Genomic DNA, 25,624 nt, shown 5'->3' on the forward strand with positions numbered 1-25,624 from the left:
ATTTTGAGTAGAGAGTAAAGTGACTTTTGAGTTACAGAGAGCAAAGTAAGATTATAATGAAGTTCCAAATGTGATAGCTAAAAATAAGCCTTCTTTTTAGGTATGATTCCCTTATTTACTATACATATCATATTAACACTCGATGCTTCGCCATGGGGATAACGCCTAGATAGGTGGGAGGCTGGTGATCTCAATGAATCGGACCAAAATCCATGCTTTGTGGCTGCATCTCCCAACCAGAGCTACTAAAATCTTGGAAATCGACTAGCCTTACTTGTTTCATTGATGGATCTCCATCCTTCTATCTTTCCCTCAGCTAGGTATGGTAAGGACAACCTTGAATCGGAGTTTTCATGCTCATACCAACCAAAATTCACTACGGGTAGGGTGAGAATAAGAAGGGTGGATAACCCCTAAGATAAGGCTAGAAGAAATTAGGAGTTTTTAGAATTTTTTTTAATAATTTCCGCCTTAAGAAAATTTCAATTATGGCCATTGGATTCTTTAATATCTGGCCATTGGATTTAATTGCATATTGCAGCAAATGTTGCTGGGGCCCATCAAACGAGGTGAGAATCATGCTAAGTTTAGCCAGCTCAATGCCTCTTTGATAGTGTTTTTGTCTGATGAACTCTATAATTTTTAGTAGTCATTTGGTGAAGTTGACTTTTGTCCAAATTAGATCTTTCTTTTTTTTCTTTCGCCCTTTTTATTGAAGATGACCTGATACATGCCAAATTCCCCTCACCCAACTACCGGCAACCTGGTGAGCTCCACTGAGACGACAACAGCTGCTAGATTTGAACGTACCATACATCTGACCCGTCAATTCTCGAGCGTGCATTGCACCTCATGCACCGCATCGCGTGTTATCCCTCCTCGTGCTTGCAACATTTGTACACCTTTTGGGCCAATTGGGCCTTTTCAGTCAAATTCTATTTAGCCCACATTTGGAGATTGGATTTGTGACAAATATACCCCGCCATTGGAGATGCCTTCATCGTCTCCGTGACTCGTCGGAAGTCGGACTGAAAACAGAGCAGATGGCAACGACGGCGTGTTTCATCATCGTCAGCAGAAACGACATCCCTATTTACGAAGCTGAAGTCGGATCCGCCGCCAAAGTATCATTCTTTCTTTTTCTTCCCTTTCAATTTCTAATTCCAATTGCAATTTTGTTCTGATTTTCCATTGTTTGATTCATTCTGACAATATAATCTCGTCAAATTCAATCCAATTTCAATTAATTAAACTGGGTTTCTTCATTTCTTGGCAATCTCTCTGCATCGGCAATGCTCGCTTCAATTTTCTTTAGTTTTTGTAATTTTTTTATTTATTTGATGTTCTATTTTAAACTAATCTAAACTGTGGGGAGGGGGATTCGAACTCGGGTGCACAGCGGAGCACATCCGCTCTAGGCAATGTAGTTAATAATTTGTAAATTCATCTAAATATTTATGTTTGTACGGCTAAATACTTGGATGGGTAATGGGTGTTGGTTTGACACTTGACACAGAGAGAAGATGCTGCACAGTTGCATCAGTTCATATTACATGCGGCTCTCGACATTGTTCAGGACCTTGCCTGGACTACCAGTGCCATGTGAGCCAGCCACTTTTTCTGTACCCTCCATGCCTTTCTTCTTCCCTTAACTTGTTTACGCGTATATTATTGATCTTTGTAACATTCTTGGTGCAGGTACTTGAAAGCAATCGATCGCTTTAATGATTTGGTGGTTTCCGTCTATGTTACAGCTGGTCATATCCTTTGTATTTCCAACTCAAATATATGTTTCACCTTCACCTATCTTAGAATTGTATGTTTTCACGGATGTGTTATTTTCTGCGCCAGTTCTTTAGCAACTCCGTCGTTTTTCAAATCAAGAAAGTATCTTTAACTTCCGAACATTGCTGTTATTTGTATTTTTTCAATTTCCGAACTTCGCTGTTATTTGGATTTTTTCAACCTGATAGAAGGCTGAGTGAAAGGGCTTCCCGTGTTGTGCCTATGTTGTACTCTGTTAGGTACTGTGCAGTTTCGAGTTTGACAGTTTCTTTAACTAGACATACATACACGACTTATGCTACTTCATGACTCTCGTAACGATGATGGAATCAAGAGCTTCTTCCAAGAGGTTCATGAGCTTTACATCAAAGTAAGTCACTACATACCATCAGCCCTTTTATTTAAGTTCATTTTTACACATCCGTGGGTTCTTGTTGGTTGATGTGTTCTCTGTGGATTCCCTATGTCGTCTAACTATATATTTCTGCTATGCGTTCTGTAATTATGAAATGTAGTAGAAGGGCTAGCTCTCCTTAGAAAGTACGTAGTTACATTGCCTACACATGTTTCATTTAGAAGTGCTCATGGTCAGTTGTTAGTGCCTAGGAAACCTTTTGACTGCGACACATATTCTCGTTAGTGTTCCGAGTATCCTCTGATACCAGCAAATAGAGCCACATTTTTTAAAATGTAACTCCTTGTGAGGAAGATCATCTGGTGGTATCTTGGATGAATAGTAATCGAAGTTAGAGAGTCGAAACTCACTGGCAATATCACTGAATGATGTGCAAAAAGAAAATATGTAAATACAGAGTTTTTGTCTTTCCTTTTATTCTTGCGAATCCAAACAACGATACTAGTTCATGTCAGTTCATGAAATCTTAAGAGTTTTGTCGAAACACTCTTGATTACTTCATTACACAGTCTCCATTTCGCAATGTAAACTTCCGTTTCATAACAGAAAGGCATTGATCATTGACTCACAAGATGTTTGTGGATTTGCAGACTCTTCTCAATCCTCTCTACCTGCCTGGTTCACGAATTGCGTCATCACATTTTGATACAAAAGTTCGTGCTCTTGCACGAAAATATCTGTAGGGGCAATGTATGCTGTGGGTACGCAAGCTCTTGACATTTCGCAATGAGGTGCACAGCTTCTGCAACTCGGGGATTTCGAAGCCTTTCCTTTTTGTTTCTTTTTCATGATTTTAGTTCAAGACTGTTACGTATTATACCACGTGTTATTTGCGATATTAGGATTAAGTCGATCAACATTTCAACGCTAAGGGAGAAGTGCATGAAAGAGAACATTTTAAGTATTAAAACATCCTAGGAAGCAAATCTTAAATTCACTGTCTCCCTGTGTTTTTCTTCCTAAGATTTTGGGTCTGCGGCCGCACATAAACACACGTACATACAAGCGATCCATGTGTCTATTTTCCGCTGCCACAACAGAAAGTAGCAGTAGCTACTAGGCCAGAGGGAGGACTTTCGCGAATCATAAACACTTCTAACTACGTAATGCCTAAATCAGAGGAGAAAAACTTGACAATTGACTTTGAAACTGAAGATGTTCCCATAAACTTGTCGATAAAAAATGCACGATTACAATACATGAAGAGTGATGAAAAGGTCATGAGAAAAACTACGTTATATTTGTAAAATCTTACAAATAAGATTCAAAACCCAAGACCAATTCTGATATCCAAAACTGTCTCTTTCCCGGTTTTAGGGGTGGGACCAAGACGAGAGCGTGTGCTTCATCATTTAGAAACAACCTGCCATAGAAGAGACGAGATGAGATGACAACATATGTTTTATCTTCCAGAAAATGGTACAAAGAGAACATGACATACCTTCTTTCGGTCGGTCTTCCTTTTCTTTGGAGCAGGCTCCTCACTACTACCCACCTGCCAGGAACCGAAAACATGTGCAATATTAACAACTAAATCAACCACAAAGAAATGCAGGTGCGATGAATTGTCAAGTACCAACATGAAGAAAACAAAAAACAACTACGAACAACCTTCCAACAGTGAAAAGAATATATACAACCGTAAGTAGGACCAGATTCTTACAATTTCTGGGCATTTATAATCAATACCAGCAGCCTCAATTTTCTTTTGACGCTTCAGATCTCTCTTCACAATCTTCCCCATTAACTTCTTGTGCTCTTCCACTGTTCTTTCCTGAAAAATCACCACCCAACAAGGAAAAGGTTAATAAGTTGAAAGTCCTTGCAGGTTTGTTGTGCAATGTCAAATGGGAGAACTTGCTAGAAGTTGCTTTTCATGTTTTCACTGAATACCTTGTCTTGTCTCTTCCGCTCAATTTGAACCCAGTTCACGGGTCTGACTCGGTAGTTGAAACCTTTCCATCTAAAGTTAAACAAGACACAAATAGTGAGCATTTACAGCAACAAAAACTATCAGTAATGGGGAACGCAAGAAATTCTCAACCCAGCAACCAACGTACAATTGAACCACTGATCCTTGGCCCTACCCTTTCCCTCTGCTAGTTTGATGAATGATCTATTTTTCAAAACATTGAATTTAAACCCTGAAAACTTTTTCCTACAATAAAAGTCCCCCTTAACTTTGCTCGCATCTTTTCCCTCCATTCCTATTTATGGTTTTTCACTGTTCTAAGTTTCAAGTGATGCAGAAAACTGAATGTGAAATGATTACCACTCGGGACTCAAAGCACACAGATGAACCAAGTCGTATGATAAATCTTTTAAAGAAAAATTGAACAGCTTAACCACATTAACACACATTAGATTTACTATAAACAAAACTATCTTTGATGCCAAATTAACTCTCATATAATAATAAAAGATAAACAAATAATTACTTACAATTTTGGGTGAACTTTCTGCGGAGGAATAAGATGGACTTGCAACACGTGTTCGAACAACAAATAGTTATGCATAGTGTCAGCTACAACTTTCGCTACCTGCAAACAAGGTAGTGTTAGCACCGCTAAAAAAAAAGGAAATGTTTGGGAGTTTAGATAATAAGTTCTAAGAAATTGAATACAACCTGAGGGTCTTCAAACTCAATGAAGCCAAAATGCTTTGATTTCCCTGTCTATTGAACATAGATAAAAGAAAAAAAGAGTTAAAAAATGTCAAAAACATAATAATTCCTGTAACTATGATACCGCATACTAAATGAAAGGGATCTTTGATCTGCAAATATTGACAAGTCACGGAGGAAAGAAGGTGTTGTAGAATTACGTTCAAGAGTGATAAACATTATACTTATCTTCAGTTACAAGGAGCTAAAGATGTTTCAATTGGGAACTTAAAAAATAGGGAAAACATATATATAGTAGCATAGTTGTGGTCCAGCAGCCTAACCTTTTTGTTACGCGCAATTCTTAATCTCTTAATCAAACCAAATTGCCCAAAAAATCCTATGAAAAACATCCAATCAGCAGTTTTAGCAGGTATACAATTATAAACATAGCAATAACCTTGAGCACATATTACAAAACATTTGTTCTTCATTCAAATACATCACATTTGACAATCTCTATTGCACACCTTCCATTTCTTTCTCATAGAAGCCATGAGGTATCCGACCAATGTATAAAACAGTAGCAACATCCTCCGTGGGTTTTTCTTGGGGGAGTTTCCGCGCTGGACCGCCTTCTAATGGCTTAACACATAAATTCACCACCAAAACAATAAATAACACAACCAAAAGAGAAAGGGAAAATAAACAAATACATAATAAATAGGATTAAACTAAGCATTACCAAGAAATCAGCAGCGGTAGAAGCAGGGACAATTGCAGTAGCAGGAGCAGCAGAAGCAGCAGCTTCTTTATTTTTGTGAGAAGAAGCTGATAATTGAGCAGAGGCTTTGCTCAATTGCTTTTTCATCGCCTTTTTCGCTTTGGCCCCCATCTCCCTGCTGCGAATATGCAATAATTTGTTACTAATCTCAAATGAAATGAAATAAAATAATTTGGACAAAATTAATATACCAACTACAAGAAATTGACAACATTTACATGAGTGCTGCAGAGCACGAAAAAAAATCCCAAACAAACTCACGCAATCAAAATCCAATGAATCTAAACGAGCTCTAATTTCTTTTTAACTCGAATTTTCCCACCGATCTTCTCAGCAAACAAACAGAAGTTTAGGATTCATGAGAGAGCAAGCAAACGTCATAACTTGAAGGAATCTGAGATCACCATTCCGTGATAACAATTAAAGCACAAAACATAACAAAAATCACCGCTAATTACATATATATATATATATATGCACAGAGAGAGAGAGAGAGAGAGAGAGAGAGAGTAGGGTGTACCTTTACTTGGAGAAAATAGAGCTAGGGTTTTTCTGTGTAAAGAAGAAGACTGGGAGTCTGAAAGTGGAAGAGGAGGAGAAGGAAAGAGGCGGGTTTTAGGTTAAGGTTTTTCTGTTTTATTTTTTTGGTCGACTTCGTTTTCTCAAAGGCCTTGGGCTTGGTCTTGGGCTTCGTTCTTGGGCTTGGGTTTCGGCTCGGGCTTAGGTCATGTTTAAGCAAATCTGTGATTCAAACTTAATGTCTTAATTTTGAACCTTCGTGAGATTTTTTTCTCTATGGGCAGTAGTACAATTTTCTTTTAGTTTTGACCCTCATGTCATGAATGTTGATGAGAAAGAGGAAGGGCTCTCCGCCAATATCATGGCGGTAGAATGTTCCTGGCCAATTTCTCTTCCGCCAATATCATTGATTATCGTTAGATGAGTTTGATCTACTATATAAATTTTGAAATTTAAACTCATCTAACGACAATCAAGAGGAGCAAAAATGCACTCCCCCATGTAAGATAAATGTAGCGGGAGCGACCAACTCCAATAAGAACAAATGCATGAAATCCACCAAAGCAATGTGCCGTCCATTGCATTAAAGCTCCACCCTATCTCTTCATCCTTCCATATTCTAAAAGTGCCGGTCCAGTTAACCAAGTGCTCTATATAGGGTGTAGGGTCATATTACTCTTGTTTACTCTGATCATTTCGCTTCTAGTTTCCAAATGACGAAACGAAAACGTGGGTTGGTGATGGCGGACCGGATCAGCGACTCGCCAGATGAAGTTCTTGTTAGCATAGTGTCTCTCTTGCCGCTAAGAGAAGCAGCAGGTACCCGTATCCTCTCTACGCAATGGAGGTATGCATGGACATCTACTCGGACTCTTGATTTTGATGTTGATCCTATGGCGCGTTTAGGTAACAGTAATGAAAATATGAGGAATTGAATTGAGAAAGAATTGAATTAAGGAGGAGTTGGAACGAGGAGAAGTTAGAATCAGATTCCTGCTGAAGTTGTTTAGTTAAATGTTCTGGAATCGGAATAGAATTCTATAAAGTTGTTTACTAATTCAGCAGAATCGGAGTATAAACTAATATGATTACTAAAATGCCTTTGTCCCAAATCAAATATTTTATGTACTTTAATGGGTTTATAAAGGATAGTCATGGAAATAAAAAAAGTAAGTGAGGGCATAAAAGGAACAAAAATGTCCTTCCGATTGCCCAAACAATCAGGAATTGGATTACCACCTATATCTAGGGAATCCAATTCCACCAATACAAGGAATTGAATTCCAAAATTTGTGTGGGCCCCACTGCTTTTTTGATTCCTCCATGTTTAGTAAACACCGAAGTACTCCGTAATCGGAATTCAATTCCACATTCTCATTCCAATTACAAATACGTAAACACACACCTAAAGTTCTGAAAAGGAAAAGGTACGGCAGGTGGGTGGATAGTACTGTGGAACAACACCGAGGCTTGAGTATCGAACAATTTAGGGTTAATTTTAACCTAAATGGAAGATTTTCAAGTTCCATTGATAAATGGACTCGATTTGCAATGAAAAAAAGAGTTCAAATTCTTGAGTTTAACTTCTCAAAAGTATATCCTCCGGGCATATGATGGTTCTGTGCATGTACCATGCTCTACTTTTTCTCCCCGCCAACTTTTAGGTGGCATTCCTAGTCTACAACCTTGCATCGACGTTGGCTCCAACTTCCTCAGAGCTGTAAAGCTCAAAAATGTTCGTCTTGCTGGTGGAGGTCTCGAGTACTTTTTGTGTAACTGTCCAGCTCTCGAACGATTGGCCAGATTCGCTTATACTGAGAGTTGTTGGTCTGTCAATTCCCATTGAAGTACCTGGTGATAAAAGATTGTGACAATATCGAAAGCATTGTGAGAAACGGGAAGAATTGGAAAGTGATCGTGCAAGGAAGGATCGTGCTACGAAAGAGCTGAAACAAATAGTGCCATCAACTGTAAAGGTGGTATGCTTGTAGGAAGCAAGAGCTGCAGTGCTCGTATTATAAAGAATTTGTGTTGGTATTTGAATTTTAAGGTTGTCTGACCGTAGAGGCGAGCACAACAAACAGGTTTCCGTGGCTGGAACACAGATGCTACTTAACATATGAGGTTTTTAACGCTTTGAATAATTGAGATTTTTAGTGCTTTGTTCCGTGGCCGGAACAAATGCTCCACAAGTCTCTTGTGGAGCAATTAACTAATGCAAATGTACCCTTTAAAAGTATACAAATTTTGACAGACGTGAACATACCATGGGCATTGCTTCGAGAATTTCAATTAAAAGAAGAAAATAAGCTGTCTTTTTAATTTTAGAGTTTGATTAGGTAAGGACTTTTGGCTCAAGCGGTTAAAAGCGTTTACTATAATCTCACATTCTCTGGTACCATAATCTCTGGTATCGGTTGTGCTAAAAAAAAAAATGACTTGTAACGCAAATACGCAAACATATATTAACCATGATGAACAGACAACTCGTTTAGCCAGTATTAACCTCCCATTTGAAAAGGAACACCCCAAATTCTCCCCTTTCTAGTACAAATGTTTAACCTCCTGTCACAAATTGTTTCTGAGGAAGAGGGAGGGCTTTCCAGCCAATATCATGGCGGTAGAACCCTCCTGGCCAATTAACTTCTTCAACGCCTTGATATGCCCGATCGCGTGCCTCTTTGAGATCTATTCCCTTAGCGGTCACCCCAAGGACACGCCCTCCAGCAGCAATGAAATTGCCATCTGAATCCAGTGCAGTTCCCGCATGAAATACCTTAACAGATGGGGCAACAGCTTCTGCTTCATCAAGGTTCCGGATCACACTTCCCTTCTCATATGATCCCGGGTACCCCTTACTTGCCATTACCACCACCATGGCTGACCCAGCCGACCAGTTCAACGACACTTCGCTTAGCTGTCCTCTACAAGCTGCAAGTAGAACTTGTGCCAGATCAGACTCCAAGCGAACCATTAAAACCTGTTTATCATTAAAGCCAAACAAGCACCCAAAACTGTTGTTAACATTTTATTCAACACCAACATGATCTAAACAAGACACGACAAATCTCAATTTCCCTGCCTCAAATCAACTACTATACAAGATGCTGACCGCACAACATTAAGCTATGACATGAAAACCACAAAAAGTAACGGCCACACTAAAGATGTCGAACAGAATTTATTCTAAGGTATGAGAACAGTGCAAAGAAATGCAACCATATGGTGTACATAACCCACATAACTCATGCCAAGTAGCACTGGGATAGCATAAAGATTAAGGGGAAAAAACAGCGGCTGAACAAGCAATTGAGGTATATAACCCAAACCAGTACCAGTACACTGAAGGTGGACATAAACAGGAAGAAAAAATAAGAACACAAAATCCATCAAAACTTCAAATACCGCATCCAAATGAAATTGGCCTTTTGCCATCATAGTTTCCTGTCTCACTAAACTCATTTCAGTTAGTTCCATCTTTTTCCTTTTATAAGAATAATACATACTCCCATTCCCACACCAGCCTAACATTCATACTAAGATCAATTCAAATTTTCATCAAACTCATTCCACAACCCATTCCTTCAATAAAAAGAAAAGTATTCGGAAAAGAACCGGAGACAGACGTAGATGACCTTTCAATTACTGAACCTAAATTGTTGGCTATAAAATTAGCAAAAAATTCTTGATAAAGACTTCACAAATGGTAAAAGGAACACGAGGTGCATTAAACAATGATTGTATGAGAGTTCAAGTAAATCCTAATCCTCCGCATTTAAAATCAACGAATAAAACATATATATATAGGTATCTACTAGTGGTCTGTTTACTGACCTGACACTCTGGATCTCCAAAACGCACATTGTACTCTATCAGTTTAGGTAGGCCAGACTTCTTTTCGATCATGAGTCCAGCGTATAAAACCCCAACAAACTTACAGCCCTCGGCTGACATGCCTTTCACTGTGGGGTAAATGATGGATTTCATGACTAAATCTTCAAGTTCTTTAGTTAGGATGGGAGCAGGTGAGTATGCACCCATTCCACCAGTATTTGGCCCCGTATCACCATCCCCAACGCGTTTATGGTCCTGAGCAGATTCCAGAGGTATAGCATTCTCTCCATCCACCAGCGCAAAGAAAGACGCTTCTTCACCTTCCAGATATTCCTCAACAATGACACAACAACCTGCAGACCCAAAAGAACCTTTTACTAGCATTGCGTCAACAGCATCAAAAGCCTCGTTCAAAGTCATAGCGACAATAACTCCTTTTCCAGCAGCCAATCCATCTGCTTTAACAACAATAGGCACCCCTTGCTCTTGTATATATTGCTTTGCAGCAGACGGGTCTGTAAACGTTTGATACTGCATCAATTAATCAATGCATTAGTTAACTCTTGTTTGTATGAAAGCAAAGGCAAATTCATTTTGACACGGCATTCGTTTTCCCTAATGTTTTCTTGTTCTAATTACAATAATCAAGCAATATTTGAATTAACAACGCTCTTTCGTAACATAATATCAAACGTAATGAACAAACCTTAGCAGTAGGTATTCCGTACTTGTCGCACAAACTCTTCATGAAGTTCTTGGACCCTTCCAAAGCAGCAGCCTCAGATGAAGGGCCGAAAGCATGGATTCCAGCCTTGAGCAGATCATTCACGAGACCAGCAACAAGAGGGGCCTCAGGTCCGACAACGACAAGCCCCACACGCCATTTCTGGCAAAACGATATGACTGCCGAGCTATCAGAGATGTCGAGGTCAGAAATACAAGTGGCATCCCCGGAGCTGGATATTCCGGGATTGCCAGGAGCGCAAAAGACAGCGTCACAGGAAGGGGACCGCTTCAATGCGTAGCAAAGAGCGTGTTCCCTTCCCCCTCCACCAATCACCAAAACAACCACCCGCTCTTCTCCCGTAGTATAACCAATCACCAAAAATCAGAGAAAATTAGCCAAAAAATATGAAAACTTGAAGGCAATAAAATCAAATGAATTAAAATTTAGAGGGGTATTTTTATTTTTTGCCAGAATTACCAGGAGCAACAGTAGTAGTTGATTGGGCACGAAGGGAAATGGACGGCCGTGATTTGTCAGCACGACAGCTGAGAATGTTGGAAGGGGGGCCGTTGGGATGGCGGCGAGAGCGGATGAGCTCCACAAAGGAGAGGAAAGGCTTCGGAGAGAAGCGGAGGAAGTGGGTGTCGTTGTTGAGCTTGAGAGAAACAGCTCCGGCGAGGTCCAGCGTCGCACAACCCATTATTTCCCACGAATCAGAGAATCTGTCTGGCTGTTTTCTCCTTTTTTTGTTCCGAAAATGCCCCTGTATTACCCTGATCGGAGATTAAAGTTGGAAGGAAGAAGAAGAGTAAAGGGAGAGGAAGACGAGCACGATGACGAATTGACGATGGGTTTTGGAGTTTTGAGGGTTTAAGGCGCTCTAACTAATTAAAAAAAAAAAATATATATATATATATATATATTTTTTTTTTTTAAATAAATGAGATTTTTATTTTCTGGTAGAATAAGTGAATAATTCGGTTAAGCAGTATTCTGCTTGGTTTAAATAATATTGTTGTATTAAAAAAAAAATTGGTTTGTTAGAAAGTTATAAATAAAGGCATAGGGAAAGTTCAAATTTTTTTGTTGGGCATTAATAAAAGCACCATAAGACCAACTCTAACTCTTGGGTTAAAATCTAAAATTTTTAGTCTAGAAACAACTTTTCTGATCCAATCATTCTGACCTAAATTTTTTAACCCAAGATTATTTAAGAATCATTTTAGGCTAATTTTTTCTTTTAAATTACTATTATTTTTTAAATTATGTACACTATCATAATTTAATTTTATGAACATTTTTACCTAAAAATATTTAAATTCATATAAATATTAAAAAATCACTAAATTTGGATAAATTTTGAGTTAAATAAATTTTTTAATTATTTTAATAGTTGGATTTAAATTTGGACCATTAGATATTTTTTTACCGTTAAATTTGATTATATTCAATCTCAGCCATTGAATTCAATAAATCTTAGGAGACATGGCCATGTGGATGGGATCCCACTAGTGATGTCCACATCATTTTTTGGGCTAAATTCTGGAGAGAATTTGGCTTTTATTTGACATTTAACTTTTAGGCCACACATTTAACATGAGAAAAACTTCGGGCAGTGACTCCTTAAATTTACAATTAGATAGAAAAAATTTGAAATAATCACAGATCTCGAAATTTAAACCCATCCAACGATGATAAAAAGAGTGGTGCGTATCACCGTCACTTTTTACATGAAGATTGCAAACCTTATCTCCACTTTCTGTAGAGAGGACGCCTTCCAAGATTTTTCGTATCAGAGGTGAGTCTTGAAAATGGAGTCTCTGCTGCATAAACCTCCCTACCATAAATACATTAATACTGTCCGGCCAAGCCTTCGCTCGTTTGACCAAAGACAACTCTCGATTTCAAATGGTGACAGCCGATAAGCACACAAAGAAAATGTTCCCGCGACAGAAAACAACAGTTGCTTCAGATCTAGGTTAAGATGGCTTCTCCAACTGAAACGGGCTCATAACAGTAACTCTGAACGTCTCACTGGAAGTTGTGTATTCGTTTTGATGATGCAAGAGTGTTCGAGAGAAGCATTGCTATTGTCATTGGACCCACTCCCCCAGGAACTGGAGTTATTGCTGAAGCAATCTGGCTGGCCTCCTCATAACACACATCTCCGACCAGCCGGTAACCTCGAGGGCTTTTTTTATCCTGTAAAAATTATACACGCAATGAGCTCAATACCTATTACCTTGGATCATCGACAAACATCAACATGGCATGACCGAATCATCTAATCTCATTTTCTAAGAACACTGATTTTCAAAAGCCGCTAACAAACTAGTCAGTGCTTCATTTTGTTCACAAATCTTGAGGAAAGTCAGCCAAAAACATTGGGTGAGAGAAGCTTAAGAAATGAATTGTCTAATGCATTCTAAAAATCAACAGATTTAACAACGCTACAATGGAGAGAGAGATGCTGCGCTTAAGGAATAAATGGCAAAGCACGATGAAAGGAGTATCAATGAAGCCTTCCTCACCTCAACTGGATTGATTCCGACATCAATAATTACTGCACCGGGTTTGATCCAGCTGCCCCTCACCATATTTGGTTGCCCTACAGCTGAGATTATAATATCTGCTTGTCTTGTGATCTCCTCAGGATTCTTGGTTCGGGAATGGACTATGCTGATTGTTGCATCTTCCCTCTATCAACATTTAGATATCAAGTTAGCTCAAGAAGATAAACAAATAACTTATCACTGAGGCAAATGAAATGTCACCTGCAGCAATAAAGCAGCTGGCATCCCAACAATATTACTCCGGCCAATTACAACAGCTCTCTTTCCCTTGATAGGGATGCCATACCTATGCAACAACTCTATGCATCCTTTTGGTGTGCAAGGAACAAACAAGGGGTCCCTACCACGCATGGCAAGACGGCCAATATTTAGCGGGTGAAACCCATCCACATCTTTCTCAATGCTAACGGAATTTAAGATGTTTTGCTCGTTCATATGCTGGTAGCATACAGATGAAAACAGTTAGATTCGGTAGTCATAAATCATAGCTGAACAAATGCAGTTCTAATAATTTTGAAAATTCATCTACAGTTCCATGGTCACAAAAAGTGATAAAGAACACCACACACATCCCGTATGGCAAATCGCATGAATCTTAGACGTTTTAGTGACGACATGAGGACAAAGGAAGGCAAGATCCATGGGGCAACCAAACATGCCCTTATCCAAAAGCATGTATATGATGAAATCCTGAAGGAAACACTGAAAATTGAACAGGCCCTGAAACTGACTAAGCAAAACAACCTAGAGTTGCATCATATGGAACCAACAAAGTATCCATCGACAGCAGTTAACAGAGTCAATCATTCTCAAGAAACTAAAACACCCACCTACATGACCAGCAGTTTTTCTAAACGAGGATATTGGCGAAATCGAATAAACTAAGAGCTTGAAATTATGCAAAACTAGTGATTTGACTTCAAAACATTAGAATAACTTGTTATTTATATTATGACTGCAACATGATTTCACAAATGGAAAGCAAATTGGAATTTAGAAGCATACAGAAGGCAGGGGTAGCTGCACAAGGATGCCATGAACTGCAGGATCATCATTGAATCTCGCGACAGAGTTTAGCACTTCTCGTTCAGTTGAATCCTCAGGCAAGCGCACTTCGAAGGAATTAATCCCCACGGACTCACAAGCTTTCTTCTTGTTGCGGACATAGGTGGCAGAGTCCTTCCTGTCCCCAACAAGAATAACTGCCAAACCCGGAACAATGCCAATCGCATCCTTCATCTTTGACACTTCGGCATTGATCTCATCTCTGATTTGCTTCGCAACGCCTTTTCCATCGATCACTGCTGCTGATGATTCAGTAGCCAACGAAGCTGCAAAATGGATCAATTAAAATTAAAGTAGTACAGAAAAATTCAAGACATTCAGGAAATTACTTTTATAATTTTGCAAAGGGGTTTATTCATAGCCCATCACATGTTCGATGAAATGCGGCCTAAAACAAAACGCTCTCAAACTCTAATTTGCTATGTAGGAGAGGGAAGAGAGGCTTACCTGTGGCCGACGGAGACGGCGAAGGAGAAGCAGACGAGGAGTGAAGGGAGAGGCGTCTGGGGGAGCTAGGGCTTATGAGGGGGCGAAGGAAAACGGCGCCGTGGTTGCAGTGGAAGAGGGGGTTCCGTCTGAAGCGGAGGAGGCGAGGGGTGGTGGAGGAGGAACAGTCCGTGAATATCTTCGACGCCATCGGATGTTTTATCAGACAACTATGAGAAGAAGATGGGAGTTTTCGGTACGTTATGATCAAACTTCAGAAACCCAAAAAGGTTTTAGGAACAAAGACAAAAACCCTAAAATCCTTTTGGGGTTTTTGAAGAGATTAAGGGGGTGTGTATTCATATAAGATTTTGAGGGATTTTAATTCTTTTTGTGACATCCCACAACGCCTAGGGGAGTGATCCTTAAATGTATATTCTCATCCTACCTAGCACGAGGCCTTTTGGGAACTCACTGGCTTCGGGTTCCGTAGGAACTTCGAAGTTAAGCGAGAAGGGGCAGAGCAATCCCATGATGGGTGACCCACTGGGAAGTTGCTCGTGAGTTCCCAAAAACAAAACCGTGAGGGAATGGTAAGCCCAAAGCGGACAATATCGTGCTACGGTGGTGGAGCGGGCCCGGGAAGTGGTCCCCCGGGTCGGGATATGACAATTTGGTATCCAGGTGTATTCAATTAGGATTTTAAAGAAGTTTATAACATTCCAGGTATATTCAATTAGAATTTGAATTTAAAGAATTTGAAAATGTTGAGGAATTAAAGGGAATTTGAGAGATTTTGTAGTGTATTTTAAGCATCCACAAATCTCACTTTTCCCCATGAGATTTTGAGAGAATTGAATCAAAATTTTACATGGAATCTATACAAATCAGTTAAACTCCATAAAAATTCATAGATTTATGAATCTATTAAAATCTCTCAAATTTTCAATTGAATACACCCCCTAAATATGGACTTGTTTATATGTATTTTAAAACAATTGAAAATGTTTTTAGATAAAATGTTTTTAAGTTCCAAAAGCATTTAAAGCGCTTTCTGTAAGAAACACCAATTATGTGGTTCTTCCGGAAAGTATTTTAAGTCAATTTTCGAGATTTATTTGAATTTTTACTAAGAATTGGTTCTAAAACATTTTCACCAAGTACGTTTTCGGTCATTTTAAAAACACATCTAAACAAGCTCTATATTTACTAAATACAATTAAAGCTCTAAAATTTTTAAGAAGCTATTTTAAAAATAAATTTAAGCAACTCAGCTGTTATGTCAAAATTGCTATTCAAACTTAATAAGTTCAACCCTAAAAAAATTAAAATATAGGGTTATCTCTAACGCATCGAAAAAGTACTTCAGTCGGTTTGGTCTCGTGGATATCATTATTTTCACTCCATGATTCTTTTTATTATGATTTTCACTTTCACCATCTAACTCGGTTTTGTGTGCACAAAAATCAATCCTAACGTTTTTACTTGCCACCAAAACAAGCAAAAGGTATTTTTATGTTATTTCCTCCTTTCTGTCGCCCGGTTCAAATACATGTAGTTTTCATCTTGCACTCGTAAACTGGGGTAAATAAAATCATTGCGTTCCTTTTGCAATTGCCATGCTTCCTTCCCCATAATTAACGCTCTCCAATGCTCCTCAGAATCCAAACAGCCTTCTAATGGAAGCAGATAAAGAAGCCAAAAGCATATCTACGTTTTCTTTTTTCCCTCGAGCTGCTATTAACACTTCAAAAAAGTATCTTTCGCTCCTCTGGAAGATACTTTTTCACTCCACCGGAAGAGAGGAGCGCATGAGGTTTCGTGCATAGCTGAGTTTCCAATATCAAAAGCTCATTCAGAAGAGAACACGATCAAATTCGAACAGTGCAAAGCCGATCCAAGTACACACTCCGTTCTGTCCATCTTGTAGACACTTCATTCATGTCAAAAATCAAGAACGAAGATCACGCGTAGAAGCTATTATCGTTTTGGTTTGAGGAAGCATAACATCAACGTAACTCAGGAAACGCAAGATTCACATTGTTCAAATTGAAAGCACAAAGACGGAGTCAAAACATTAAACAAATTACAGCGAACGAAAAGGAAGTTCAACCGTACACCAAGGAAAGGGAAAAAAGGAACTCTTTGCGTATATATATTACCGGTCTTTATCTTAAATTACTTGCAGTGGGAATCGCAATAAACATACATATTAGTTATATTTGGTCTTCAAATAAGCATACAAAACCACCTCTATCCGCATGCAAACTTAAAGCCTTGGATTTTCCTAAATTGTTTCGCGAACTTTTGCAACACTCGTACTACTCACGATCACAGGACAAATGATGACTAGTAAAATGGTAGAGAGATTTTACATATGTTGATACAGGACCATACGGGAGTGGAACGGTACGCAGAAGCAAGATACGCTCGTGGAAGTTGCTAGGTGTGCAAAGCCATGAACAAGTTCTGCTTACGGGCATGCTCTGGAATAAGTCGGTTGACTATGTCATGTGGAATTCCTTGAAGCTCTATCAAAGCGAATAGAATGAAACAAAAAAGGAGCATTAGAAACATGGAATCCAAACATAAAAAATGTGGTGGATGCAAAAATGCACATTTATAGAACACGAACAAAAAATGTTTCCCCTTGGGTTTTTGTAGATCTGTTTTCAACTAGTGTATCCCCTCTTGGTCATACTGTCTGCTTAAGGAAAATCAAATAGATACGAGTTGCCTACCTATCCTTGGTGTGATTTCAACTGTTTGACATAATTTACCTACAAAAACTATGGGACTGAGGAGCATGACCGAAAATCAATTGGTCAGGTATAAGAGAAAACGATTGTAAATACCCCAAACCTTAGAACATGGTTGTAAGTTGTAACATCTAAAACTCAGAACTTCCTCTCTGGACAGAGTTCAGAGTGCTTTGACTTATACTCTGAACAAAAAGTAGTTTGGAACAAAACACATGACACAAGTGTACACATAGAAACAAGGAGTTGGACTCCAGACAGAGACAGGGAACAAGGACAAGAATATATCTCACTCGTTACAACGTATGGGAACCACGTCTATCCCTATTAAATGTGGCCCAAAGTGGCTCAATGCCTAATGCCATCTAATTAATACACAGAATACAAAGGTGTTAGAGAAACAAAATCTATCTTCTAAACTATACCAAAATATGTAGGACTATAGCTATTACTTCACATAGATGTGGTAATCAAGTTAATAAGCTAGAGAGAATACCACTAAACGAAAGATCAGAAAAGCACAAAACAACCTTTCTCCCATAATTAGTTTTGTTCACAGCTTTTCAAGGCTTATATGGGTGTGTCCCAAATAAAAAATTTCTTGGATGTAATGTTCTAACAGACATAATCAAGCCATTTTATTCACATCAGATTAATGAACTTGCAGTTATCGTAATCACCATGAAGCCAATCCCAGCAATCTCCATAAAAATTTCTAGAAAACTGAAATGGTATTATGCGTTTATGTAAAGGATAAAGATCAAACTCACCCTGGGGTTTAAAGTTAAATAGAGGAGGAAGAGGACGACCATTAGGAAGACGAGTATTTGGGTCTCTCAATTCATCAAAGAAAGGGTGAATGCAAGCTTCCAACTGCAAAACCAATGCAAAAAAGTAATTAGCGCTGAATTGTTTTCTTTCCCTTTTTATTTTTTTTACTTAAGGAAACTAAATTGAAAGTCATACTTACAGCAGTACATCGCAGATTCGGGGAATACTGGAAAAACCTACAAACAAGATCTACTGCCTCTGGGGGTAAGCGTTTTTGGAATACCTGCAACATGACAAGAATATCATGGTTAATCTCCATAATAAATAATTCCTTCCTTTTTAGAGCAATAGATTATCACTAAGCTAAGTGAACAACAGCAATAATGATGGAAGCTGCATATGAGATGGATATAAATATCACATCAATGGGAACAGGCATACGGCGTTCTGCATTAGATAAGGTAATTTGGCAGAAGATGTGTTAAGGCAGTCAAAGATTCATGATTAAGCAGTTACTTTTCACGAGTTTATTTGAGCATCCGAATGACAATCAAGAAAATTATCATATCGACCTAAGGAAAAAAACAACATAGGGTTCCAAGCTATAAATAAACTATTAGTGCAAGACTTGGCCCCATACAGAATTTTCAAACTTCAAAATCCAAGCTATAAACTATTAATGCAAGACTTGGCCCCATACAGAATTTTTAACCTTCAACACCTATGTGTCATGACCATGATTTCATAATTAAAAATCTATGAATAATAGTCTCCATCTTCAAGAAAATTGCAACCCCACTTTGCCAGGTCCACCTATACAGTATTTCTGCACGCCCATTCATCTTAAATATATTAGCCAAAATGGTCCCTGAGATTGTCATACCTCCTCAGTTTGGTCTTTGAGATTTAAAATCAATAAAAGTGATCCCTGAGATTAGCTTCTGTCAATCATTTTGGTCCTTTTGTGAAAAATTTCTGTTAAAGGGAAGAAACCACCAGTTCATGGGAGGGGTTGATTTGCCAAAAATACTCTCAATTTACGGAGATTTCTCACAGGAGGATCAAATGATTGATGATAGACAATCTCAAGGACCACTTCTATCGATTTTAAATCTTAGGGACCAAAGTGAGGAGTTATGCCAATCTCAATGACCATTTTGGATAAAACACCTAAAATAAAATTTGAAGTCAGAAGCATACATCTAAGAATAATGTAAGAGTACGTGCAAAGACACACCTTGTGCCAGGGATGAGGCTTTATCTGTGGGAATTTAAATTCAGTGTAATTTGGATTCATGCACTTTATCTCTTCCCTGGTTGGAGTCCCCAAAACCTGCACAAAAATGTATGATTAACCGTACGTCTATTTGAGCATTCCCCTTTTCATAATTACGAAATTTGAAAGCATATCAAGATAACAACTGCTTCTTAAAGACTAGAGAACTTTATACTTTTAAATCCTAGAAGATTTCACCACCAAAACAAATGGCATTCTAAGGAATAACAGTTTATGGTAGTTGATTAAACGTAGGATGACCAGGCTCAACCCAAAAAGAGTGGAAGCGAACTCATATTCTCAACCCTGATGGTTTTGTTTCACAGTTTTAATCCAATATTCAAAGTAATAGAAAATGGCAATCTCCACAGAACTAGATTGACATCCTCACCTTAATGATCTCAACTAGCTGGTCAACTCCACTTTCGCCAGGAAACAAGGGCTGCAAGAGAATTTGGCTAGACAATATTAAAAACAAATTTAGGACAAGAGTAACAAAAACAGTAAGTATTCAACATTTGAGTACCAAATCACCTGGCCAAGAAGTAATTCAGCCATCACACAACCTGTAGACCATATATCAATCGCTGTTGTGTACTCGGTGGCACCAAATATCAATTCTGGAGCACGATAATATCTTGAGCAGATGTAAGAAACATTTGGTTCTCCTTTCACCTGATAACACAAATGGGACAGCCTTGTAAGCAAATGAAATTAGATAACAAGACCATAAGACACCTTCATCAGTAAAAAGGATGGCGTGCAAAACTTACCAACACTTTTGCACTCCCAAAATCACAAAGTTTCAGTTGATGCGTGTGTGGATTCACCTGAATGACATGAAGCATTAGAACATGACCAACGAAAGGTGAATGGTAGATTATAGACACACGCATATAGATGTAGGAAAACTATTCAAAGAGGAGGCCTGCATTTTTAGAAAAGTGTGGACATCCTTGTAGAGGCTACCCTGCAACGTAGTTCAATGTATTGAACCCTCTACTTTTTCAGAACCTTCCAAGGATACTCCTTGAAAATTTGACAAATTGTAAACAATTTAGGCATCCAATTGTGATCAGATAAATTCTTATAGTGGGATCTAAAAAGTGGATGGCTCAAATTATTGAAAGACAATGCAGAACGTGCCCAACAAGAATGTTCACACTTCTGCAAAATGTGCTCCGAGTTATTCAACACTATCTATCTTGTTTCTTTCTCAATTTCTTGGTTATGGAATATGACCAACTTTCTTTTAAGCTTGCTAGGCTGACAATGATAATACAGTCTTACAAACTAATAAGGAAGGGTGGTAACTTCCTAGGCACACCCCTTAAGAAACAAAAATCAAGCACTTTCCATAGATACCAAAATGCTCAATATAATATAGGCTCTAAGAGAAATAAATAGCAAATCCACATATGAGATAGATTGATGAGAATGTTATCCATCACACTGCAGGGAATTTCTGGAATTAGAGGACTCGAGGTACATAAAATAGAGGCACAGAAGCAGCATGGTGTGGAAACTTTAGACACACACAAAACACATATAGAAATACTCAGATACATGAAAGGTACAAAGTCTACCAGATAATGAGTATTGATTCTGTAATCATTAGCATGTTGTCACACAAGAACTACATTGTGCATGTGCAGCATTACCCTAAGATCTTCTTGATTTAAAAACTTAATTACAATTTTATAGGAAACACGAAAAGTTTATGGTGGTTCAAAAAGCAACAAAACGCCTCATATTATGCCTTCGACTCTGAAAACACTATTACCATCTAAATAACCAAGGTACTGCACCAATCTGACACATACACGGGAGTTGACCAGTAAAAGCAATCACTGGCTCTGCTTAGTAACTGAGGGTATTGGTCAGACAGATAACTTGCAATGGTGTAAATCACATATTTTGTCATACAGGAGCTCCCAGTTCCTTAGGAAGAAAAAAAAAAATCTTACAAGTAAGTTCTGAGGCTTGATATCACGGTGACAGATTCCAATGCAATTATGTATATAAGCAAGTGCCCTGCAAATCTGCACCACAACAAAGTTGAAAAAGAGAAGCCTTAGGTTGTGTTCATTACAATTAAACCAAAAGATGGAGAAAAGAAAAATGAAGACATATTCATACCTGATAGGTATAAAGTTTAACATATGTTATTGGCATCCGCTGGTTGATTCTACTATAGTTCCGCGCCATGCGGTTAACCGTTTCAGGAACAAATTCAAGTACAAGGTTCAAGTAAACCTCTTCTTTGTCTGTGGTTGAGAAGAAGCAATGCTTTAGGGCAACAATGTTTGGATGATCCAACATCTGCATAATCTGTAACTCCCTGTTCTTGTAGCGCTTGTCTTGGAGCACCTTCTTGATAGCAACAATCTCTCCAGTTTCTCTACATTTCGCCTGTGCAATGAAGTTAAAATTTTATCAACAACGTAATTCATTGGAAAATCAGGTGGGTTCAATTAAGCAAAATATATAGTTCTACCTACCTGGAAAACAACCCCAAAAGAACCAGTTCCTACCACATGTTCTGAAATATAGCTTACTGTCTGTAGAAAGTTAGAAACCAAACAAAGAAACAAAATGTAAGTCACCAAGTTATAGGAAATCAAAGCTTCTGACTTGCAATACCATTACTAGATTAAATTTGAAGAACAATAGAATCTTGTCCAACCTGCCTAGATTGACCACTTCGACCACCAACGGTCGTTCGTATTACGTGCCCTGTTTCAGCACCCACTCCATCAATTACATCCGGTTCACTATCCTACAACAGAAGAAATTGTAAGGACTGTCACCAGTGTAATAAAAACACCAAATTCTAGTCAAAACAAGTCGCATTCAACTAGAGCGGGGGCCTAATCTAGACCAAAATGCTTGAGAACTATTTTGCTCATCAGTTGCTTGTGGCATTTTGTTAAGCGATACTTGCAACAAATGACAGTTAATGCAAAAATTTCACAATATATTTAAACAGTATAGAACGAACACCGCTTACTCTTTCGTCATCATGATCTGGCTTGTCCTGCAACCTCATCTCGAGCATCTCCCTCCCCAGCCAATCAACCGAACTAGACGAACTCTTGAAGCCATTCACAGACCTTGAACTGCCAACTCCACCATTCCCTAGGCCAGCAGACGCCATACCGACGTCTGATCACCTCACTACTGCAGCAGAGCAGACGATGCTACTACTTCCCCTCCTTGCAACACTCTCTGCTCCTGAGTCCACTCCCATCCAAGCACCTATCCTTCTATTAACAACAAAAGAATCAAACTTTTTTCAAATTTCTTTCCTCAAAAATTTAATTAATTAAAATTAAAATTCATAAAACATAGAAATTGAGCTGAAATTATTGTCAAAAAAATTCAAATTAAAAATTAATTAATTAATTAACTTAATTTAGTTCAGATCCACGCCAAACTCACTCCAACTTTCTAAATTAAGCACAAAATACGAATTCAAAGACCACCGCCGATCCTCCGAAACCAATCAGACTCCAACAAAACAAATAATTTTCGGTGAATTAATTCAAACGCAATTATATTCAAAATTCAGAGATACGGAACGGTTCGAACGACTGACCTGCAAGCGTTTCGGGGAGGCCTGGAAGCAGAGCTCGCGCATTTTAAACTCCACTCCTGGAATTTTTGAGATTTGGGCAGAAAATTATGGGAAGGAGAAGAGTTTGATCGGAGAGAGTGCTCGGATACTGTTACTGCTGCGAAAAAATTTAATCTACTTTTTGAGGTTTTATTTAATTTTTTTTTTTTAAATTTAATTTGAGCAGTGAATGAGTGAGGAGTACTTAGCAGCAGTTGACAGCTTTGGGTTCTTGTATAAATACAAGAAAATAATAAGGGGTTCAGGACAAATGGAGGTTGAATTTTGCTTTCATTACTCTATCTAAAACATAAGGATGGGAATATAATATGATTCTATACTTTTAATTTTGGTTCTTTTTTGTCACTTACTATTACAGTCTATTAATACTTATTTTTGGTTATAATTAAGAGTAGAAATTTTTCAGTGCGTTAGAAAACGGCCTTGTACACCAAGTGTTGTAATACAAGTGGTTGAAATTTTTTTTATTTTCAGTATCTAACCACTTATATTATGATACTTGGTATACTAGACCGTGTTTTTCCAGTACACTGTAAAATCTAAACGACACTTCTCAAGTTTGAATCTCGTAAATAGCGAGTTTATAACCAATTCCTCCATCCTTTGTGGTACTTATTTCTACTAATTAATAAAAGTATCAACCAAAACCTTATGAAATTATCAGTTTAACTCTCTAATTAAAACAGAATATGAATAAGAAATATGAAGCAGAAATGTAATTTCACACAACTAAATTTTGTTTTTTTTTTCCTTCAAAACCTCACCTACATGTAATTCTAACATATCTTTAATTAAAAAAAATAAAATAAAAATTCTCACTCCCACATCTTCTATCACTCTCTTCCTCTCTCCTTCTATTTCAAAAACAAAAAGAAAAAATTTTCTCACACACTTTTTGTGTGTGCCCATATGCTATTATCATTGTATCAGAATTTTGCTTGTCTTTTAGTTTCAATCCTGTTGTAAGTTAGCTCGAAAAGTTTGAGTTTGCATCGGATTGGGCTCGCGAAATAAACAAGTCAGGCTTAACTCAAAGGTCATGGTTCTTTTGAAGAGGAAGAGATTCTCTTCGGATCTCTCCTCCAAAGTTTAGATATCAAATGATCTGGATCTTTAAAATTTGATCCAACGGTTAAAAACAGAGAAGTTAGTAAAAACTTTTTAAAGTTATAATAATTTTTAGCCGTTAAATCAAATTTTAATCGCTTAATCCCTGAATTTTGGAAAGAGAGATCTGAAGAGGATCTCTTTCCCTTTTGAAGAATCGTGTTTACAGTTCTTTTTAAGTTTAGACTGACCACCGTTAGTTTGATTTTTTTTTTTTTTTTTTGAAGACAAAGATTGATATGAAGTCCCCAGGTTTTCTTTTATTTCTAAAGAAACTTCACATGAGTTAGGCTCATCTAAGAAGCAAATCAAGCCAAACTTGAGTTCGAAAAAAGTTAAACAAGTCAAGTTTGAAGAAAGTGATATTCAGTTTTGCTTAATTTATTAGCAACCCAGCCTTGTATTATAAGTTTAAATTAGTCTAATATATATTTTAAAATGAATATAAAATCTTATCCGAGTAAAATCATAGAAAAAAAAAAACACCAGCGAAGAAAAAAGAGGCCATACATGCCAATACAAGCATGATTACTCAACAGTTTCAACTTACAAGATCATCCAAGATATAATTCATCAAGCATGAAGGTCCTGCACTTATTCAAATGTTGAAAAAAATCTCAAATTTGAATCTCTGACAACTTAAAATTACATAAAGACCAATTGAGTGAGCCAAAAATAGCTTTTCAAGAACTAAATGTCCAAAGAATTAGGATAAATCCCAATAAAAGAGGCCCACAAGACAACAAGGTAGAAAGCATGCTCTAAAAGCCAATAATTTGAAGTATCCTTTATGGATAGTTTATCTTGTTACTTTATTTTTTGAGGTATTAATCAAAAGGTCAAATATGTTGTTTTATGTATTTAATTATTATAGTCACTTAGTACTATAGTTCATTAATATTTATCTTCATCAAATTCTAGGTTCATATATTATAAATGACGAGTTTGATATTAATTTATTCCCTTCGGTCTTAGTGTAAATAGATAGTTGTATTAAAAAACTTAAAATAGAATATATTGTTATTATCTTATACAACAAAGTCTAGGGATCATGCAAGTAGCCCTTTACCACAGTGGCGGAAATAAGTTATGCCGTAGCATCTCAGCGTGGGTTTGAACATAGTTAACTCTCTAATCTAACATCTAACCACTAAGCTATCATCTTTTCAAAAAAAAAAAAAAAAAAGTTTAAAGATCATGAAATGAAATGAAGCAATATACAGAAGTTAGATTAATGAGACTTTTCAATCTTAACGATGTATCGTAAATAATTCCGTATTATAGGATTAATATCAATTCTTAAAGACTAGTACGCACTGTTTAGTACTTAATTCACCTATGAGA

General features: G+C 37.7%; 5 protein-coding genes across 6 annotated transcripts; 1 reads left to right on the top strand and 4 right to left on the bottom strand.

The window, feature by feature from the left end:
• Positions 1-932: 932 nt before the first annotated feature.
• On the top strand, positions 933-3,137 carry LOC103946367 (trafficking protein particle complex subunit 2-like). Its single transcript, XM_009357052.3, has 5 exons — positions 933-1,124; positions 1,517-1,602; positions 1,699-1,760; positions 2,070-2,155; positions 2,791-3,137. Exons 1-5 carry the CDS (start codon positions 1,044-1,046, stop codon positions 2,881-2,883), a joined length of 408 nt encoding a protein of 135 aa, XP_009355327.1. The 5' UTR covers positions 933-1,043; the 3' UTR covers positions 2,884-3,137.
• Positions 3,138-3,337: 200 nt separating this feature from the next.
• On the bottom strand, positions 3,338-6,219 carry LOC103946368 (uncharacterized RNA-binding protein C1827.05c). Of its 2 annotated transcripts, none has more exons than XM_009357053.3 (10): positions 6,107-6,219; positions 5,548-5,704; positions 5,333-5,447; positions 5,147-5,202; positions 4,827-4,874; positions 4,643-4,740; positions 4,094-4,163; positions 3,864-3,974; positions 3,642-3,695; positions 3,338-3,563 (listed from the first exon to the last, which is right to left on the bottom strand). In XM_009357053.3, exons 2-10 carry the CDS (start codon positions 5,695-5,697, stop codon positions 3,549-3,551), a joined length of 717 nt encoding a protein of 238 aa, XP_009355328.2. In that variant the 5' UTR covers positions 5,698-5,704; positions 6,107-6,219; the 3' UTR covers positions 3,338-3,548. The 2 variants fall into 2 exon arrangements, with proteins under 2 accessions (XP_009355328.2, XP_009355329.2); XM_009357054.3 differs by having other exon boundaries at positions 5,548-5,701; positions 6,107-6,212.
• A 2,321-nt stretch (positions 6,220-8,540) lies between these two features.
• LOC103946370 (phosphoribosylamine--glycine ligase) lies at positions 8,541-11,552 on the bottom strand. Its single transcript, XM_009357057.3, has 4 exons — positions 11,144-11,552; positions 10,646-11,016; positions 9,940-10,470; positions 8,541-9,085 (listed from the first exon to the last, which is right to left on the bottom strand). Exons 1-4 carry the CDS (start codon positions 11,364-11,366, stop codon positions 8,663-8,665), a joined length of 1,548 nt encoding a protein of 515 aa, XP_009355332.2. The 5' UTR covers positions 11,367-11,552; the 3' UTR covers positions 8,541-8,662.
• A 730-nt stretch (positions 11,553-12,282) lies between these two features.
• Positions 12,283-15,070, bottom strand: LOC103946369 (bifunctional protein FolD 4, chloroplastic-like). The gene is made up of 5 exons (XM_048581699.1): positions 14,752-15,070; positions 14,245-14,570; positions 13,441-13,677; positions 13,198-13,365; positions 12,283-12,868 (listed from the first exon to the last, which is right to left on the bottom strand). The coding sequence occupies exons 1-5, from the start codon at positions 14,939-14,941 to the stop codon at positions 12,698-12,700; spliced, it is 1,092 nt and encodes a 363-aa protein (XP_048437656.1). The 5' UTR covers positions 14,942-15,070; the 3' UTR covers positions 12,283-12,697.
• A 1,788-nt stretch (positions 15,071-16,858) lies between these two features.
• On the bottom strand, positions 16,859-23,387 carry LOC103946372 (shaggy-related protein kinase kappa). Its single transcript, XM_009357058.3, has 13 exons — positions 23,135-23,387; positions 22,547-22,802; positions 22,223-22,315; positions 22,038-22,097; positions 21,676-21,948; positions 21,504-21,578; positions 20,310-20,366; positions 20,071-20,211; positions 19,928-19,978; positions 19,498-19,593; positions 18,460-18,543; positions 18,260-18,362; positions 16,859-17,261 (listed from the first exon to the last, which is right to left on the bottom strand). The coding sequence occupies exons 2-13, from the start codon at positions 22,691-22,693 to the stop codon at positions 17,173-17,175; spliced, it is 1,269 nt and encodes a 422-aa protein (XP_009355333.1). The 5' UTR covers positions 22,694-22,802; positions 23,135-23,387; the 3' UTR covers positions 16,859-17,172.
• Positions 23,388-25,624: the final 2,237 nt, after the last annotated feature.

This window comes from the organism of the source record quoted next, unplaced genomic scaffold, assembly GCF_019419815.1.
Source record: "Pyrus x bretschneideri cultivar Hongxiangsu unplaced genomic scaffold, Pyrus_bretschneideri_v1 Contig17, whole genome shotgun sequence".
NCBI lineage: Eukaryota > Viridiplantae > Streptophyta > Magnoliopsida > Rosales > Rosaceae > Pyrus > Pyrus x bretschneideri.

Coding starts and splice junctions, on each gene's coding strand:
- LOC103946368 (XM_009357053.3), bottom strand. CDS start 5,697: ATGGGGGCCAAAGCGAAAAAGGCGATGAAAAAGCAATTGAGCAAAGCC. Junction 4,875..5,146: donor GAATTGCGCGTAACAAAAAG/GTTAGGCTGCTG, acceptor TATGTTCAATAG/ACAGGGAAATCAAAGCATTT. Junction 3,975..4,093: donor AGCGGAAGAGACAAGACAAG/GTATTCAGTGAA, acceptor GTGATTTTTCAG/GAAAGAACAGTGGAAGAGCA.
- LOC103946369 (XM_048581699.1), bottom strand. CDS start 14,941: ATGGCGTCGAAGATATTCACGGACTGTTCCTCCTCCACCACCCCTCGC. Junction 14,571..14,751: donor GCCGTCTCCGTCGGCCACAG/GTAAGCCTCTCT, acceptor TCCATTTTGCAG/CTTCGTTGGCTACTGAATCA. Junction 12,869..13,197: donor TCGGAATCAATCCAGTTGAG/GTGAGGAAGGCT, acceptor TAATTTTTACAG/GATAAAAAAAGCCCTCGAGG.
- LOC103946370 (XM_009357057.3), bottom strand. CDS start 11,366: ATGGGTTGTGCGACGCTGGACCTCGCCGGAGCTGTTTCTCTCAAGCTC. Junction 11,017..11,143: donor AACTACTACTGTTGCTCCTG/GTAATTCTGGCA, acceptor CTACGGGAGAAG/AGCGGGTGGTTGTTTTGGTG. Junction 10,471..10,645: donor ACGGAATACCTACTGCTAAG/GTTTGTTCATTA, acceptor TAATTGATGCAG/TATCAAACGTTTACAGACCC.
- LOC103946372 (XM_009357058.3), bottom strand. CDS start 22,693: ATGGCGTCTGCTGGCCTAGGGAATGGTGGAGTTGGCAGTTCAAGGTCT. Junction 21,949..22,037: donor CTTTTGGGGTTGTTTTCCAG/GTAGGTAGAACT, acceptor TTCATTGCACAG/GCGAAATGTAGAGAAACTGG. Junction 21,579..21,675: donor TTAAACTTTATACCTATCAG/GTATGAATATGT, acceptor GTTGTGGTGCAG/ATTTGCAGGGCACTTGCTTA.
- LOC103946367 (XM_009357052.3), top strand. CDS start 1,044: ATGGCAACGACGGCGTGTTTCATCATCGTCAGCAGAAACGACATCCCT. Junction 1,603..1,698: donor GCCTGGACTACCAGTGCCAT/GTGAGCCAGCCA, acceptor TTCTTGGTGCAG/GTACTTGAAAGCAATCGATC. Junction 1,761..2,069: donor CGTCTATGTTACAGCTGGTC/ATATCCTTTGTA, acceptor AACTAGACATAC/ATACACGACTTATGCTACTT.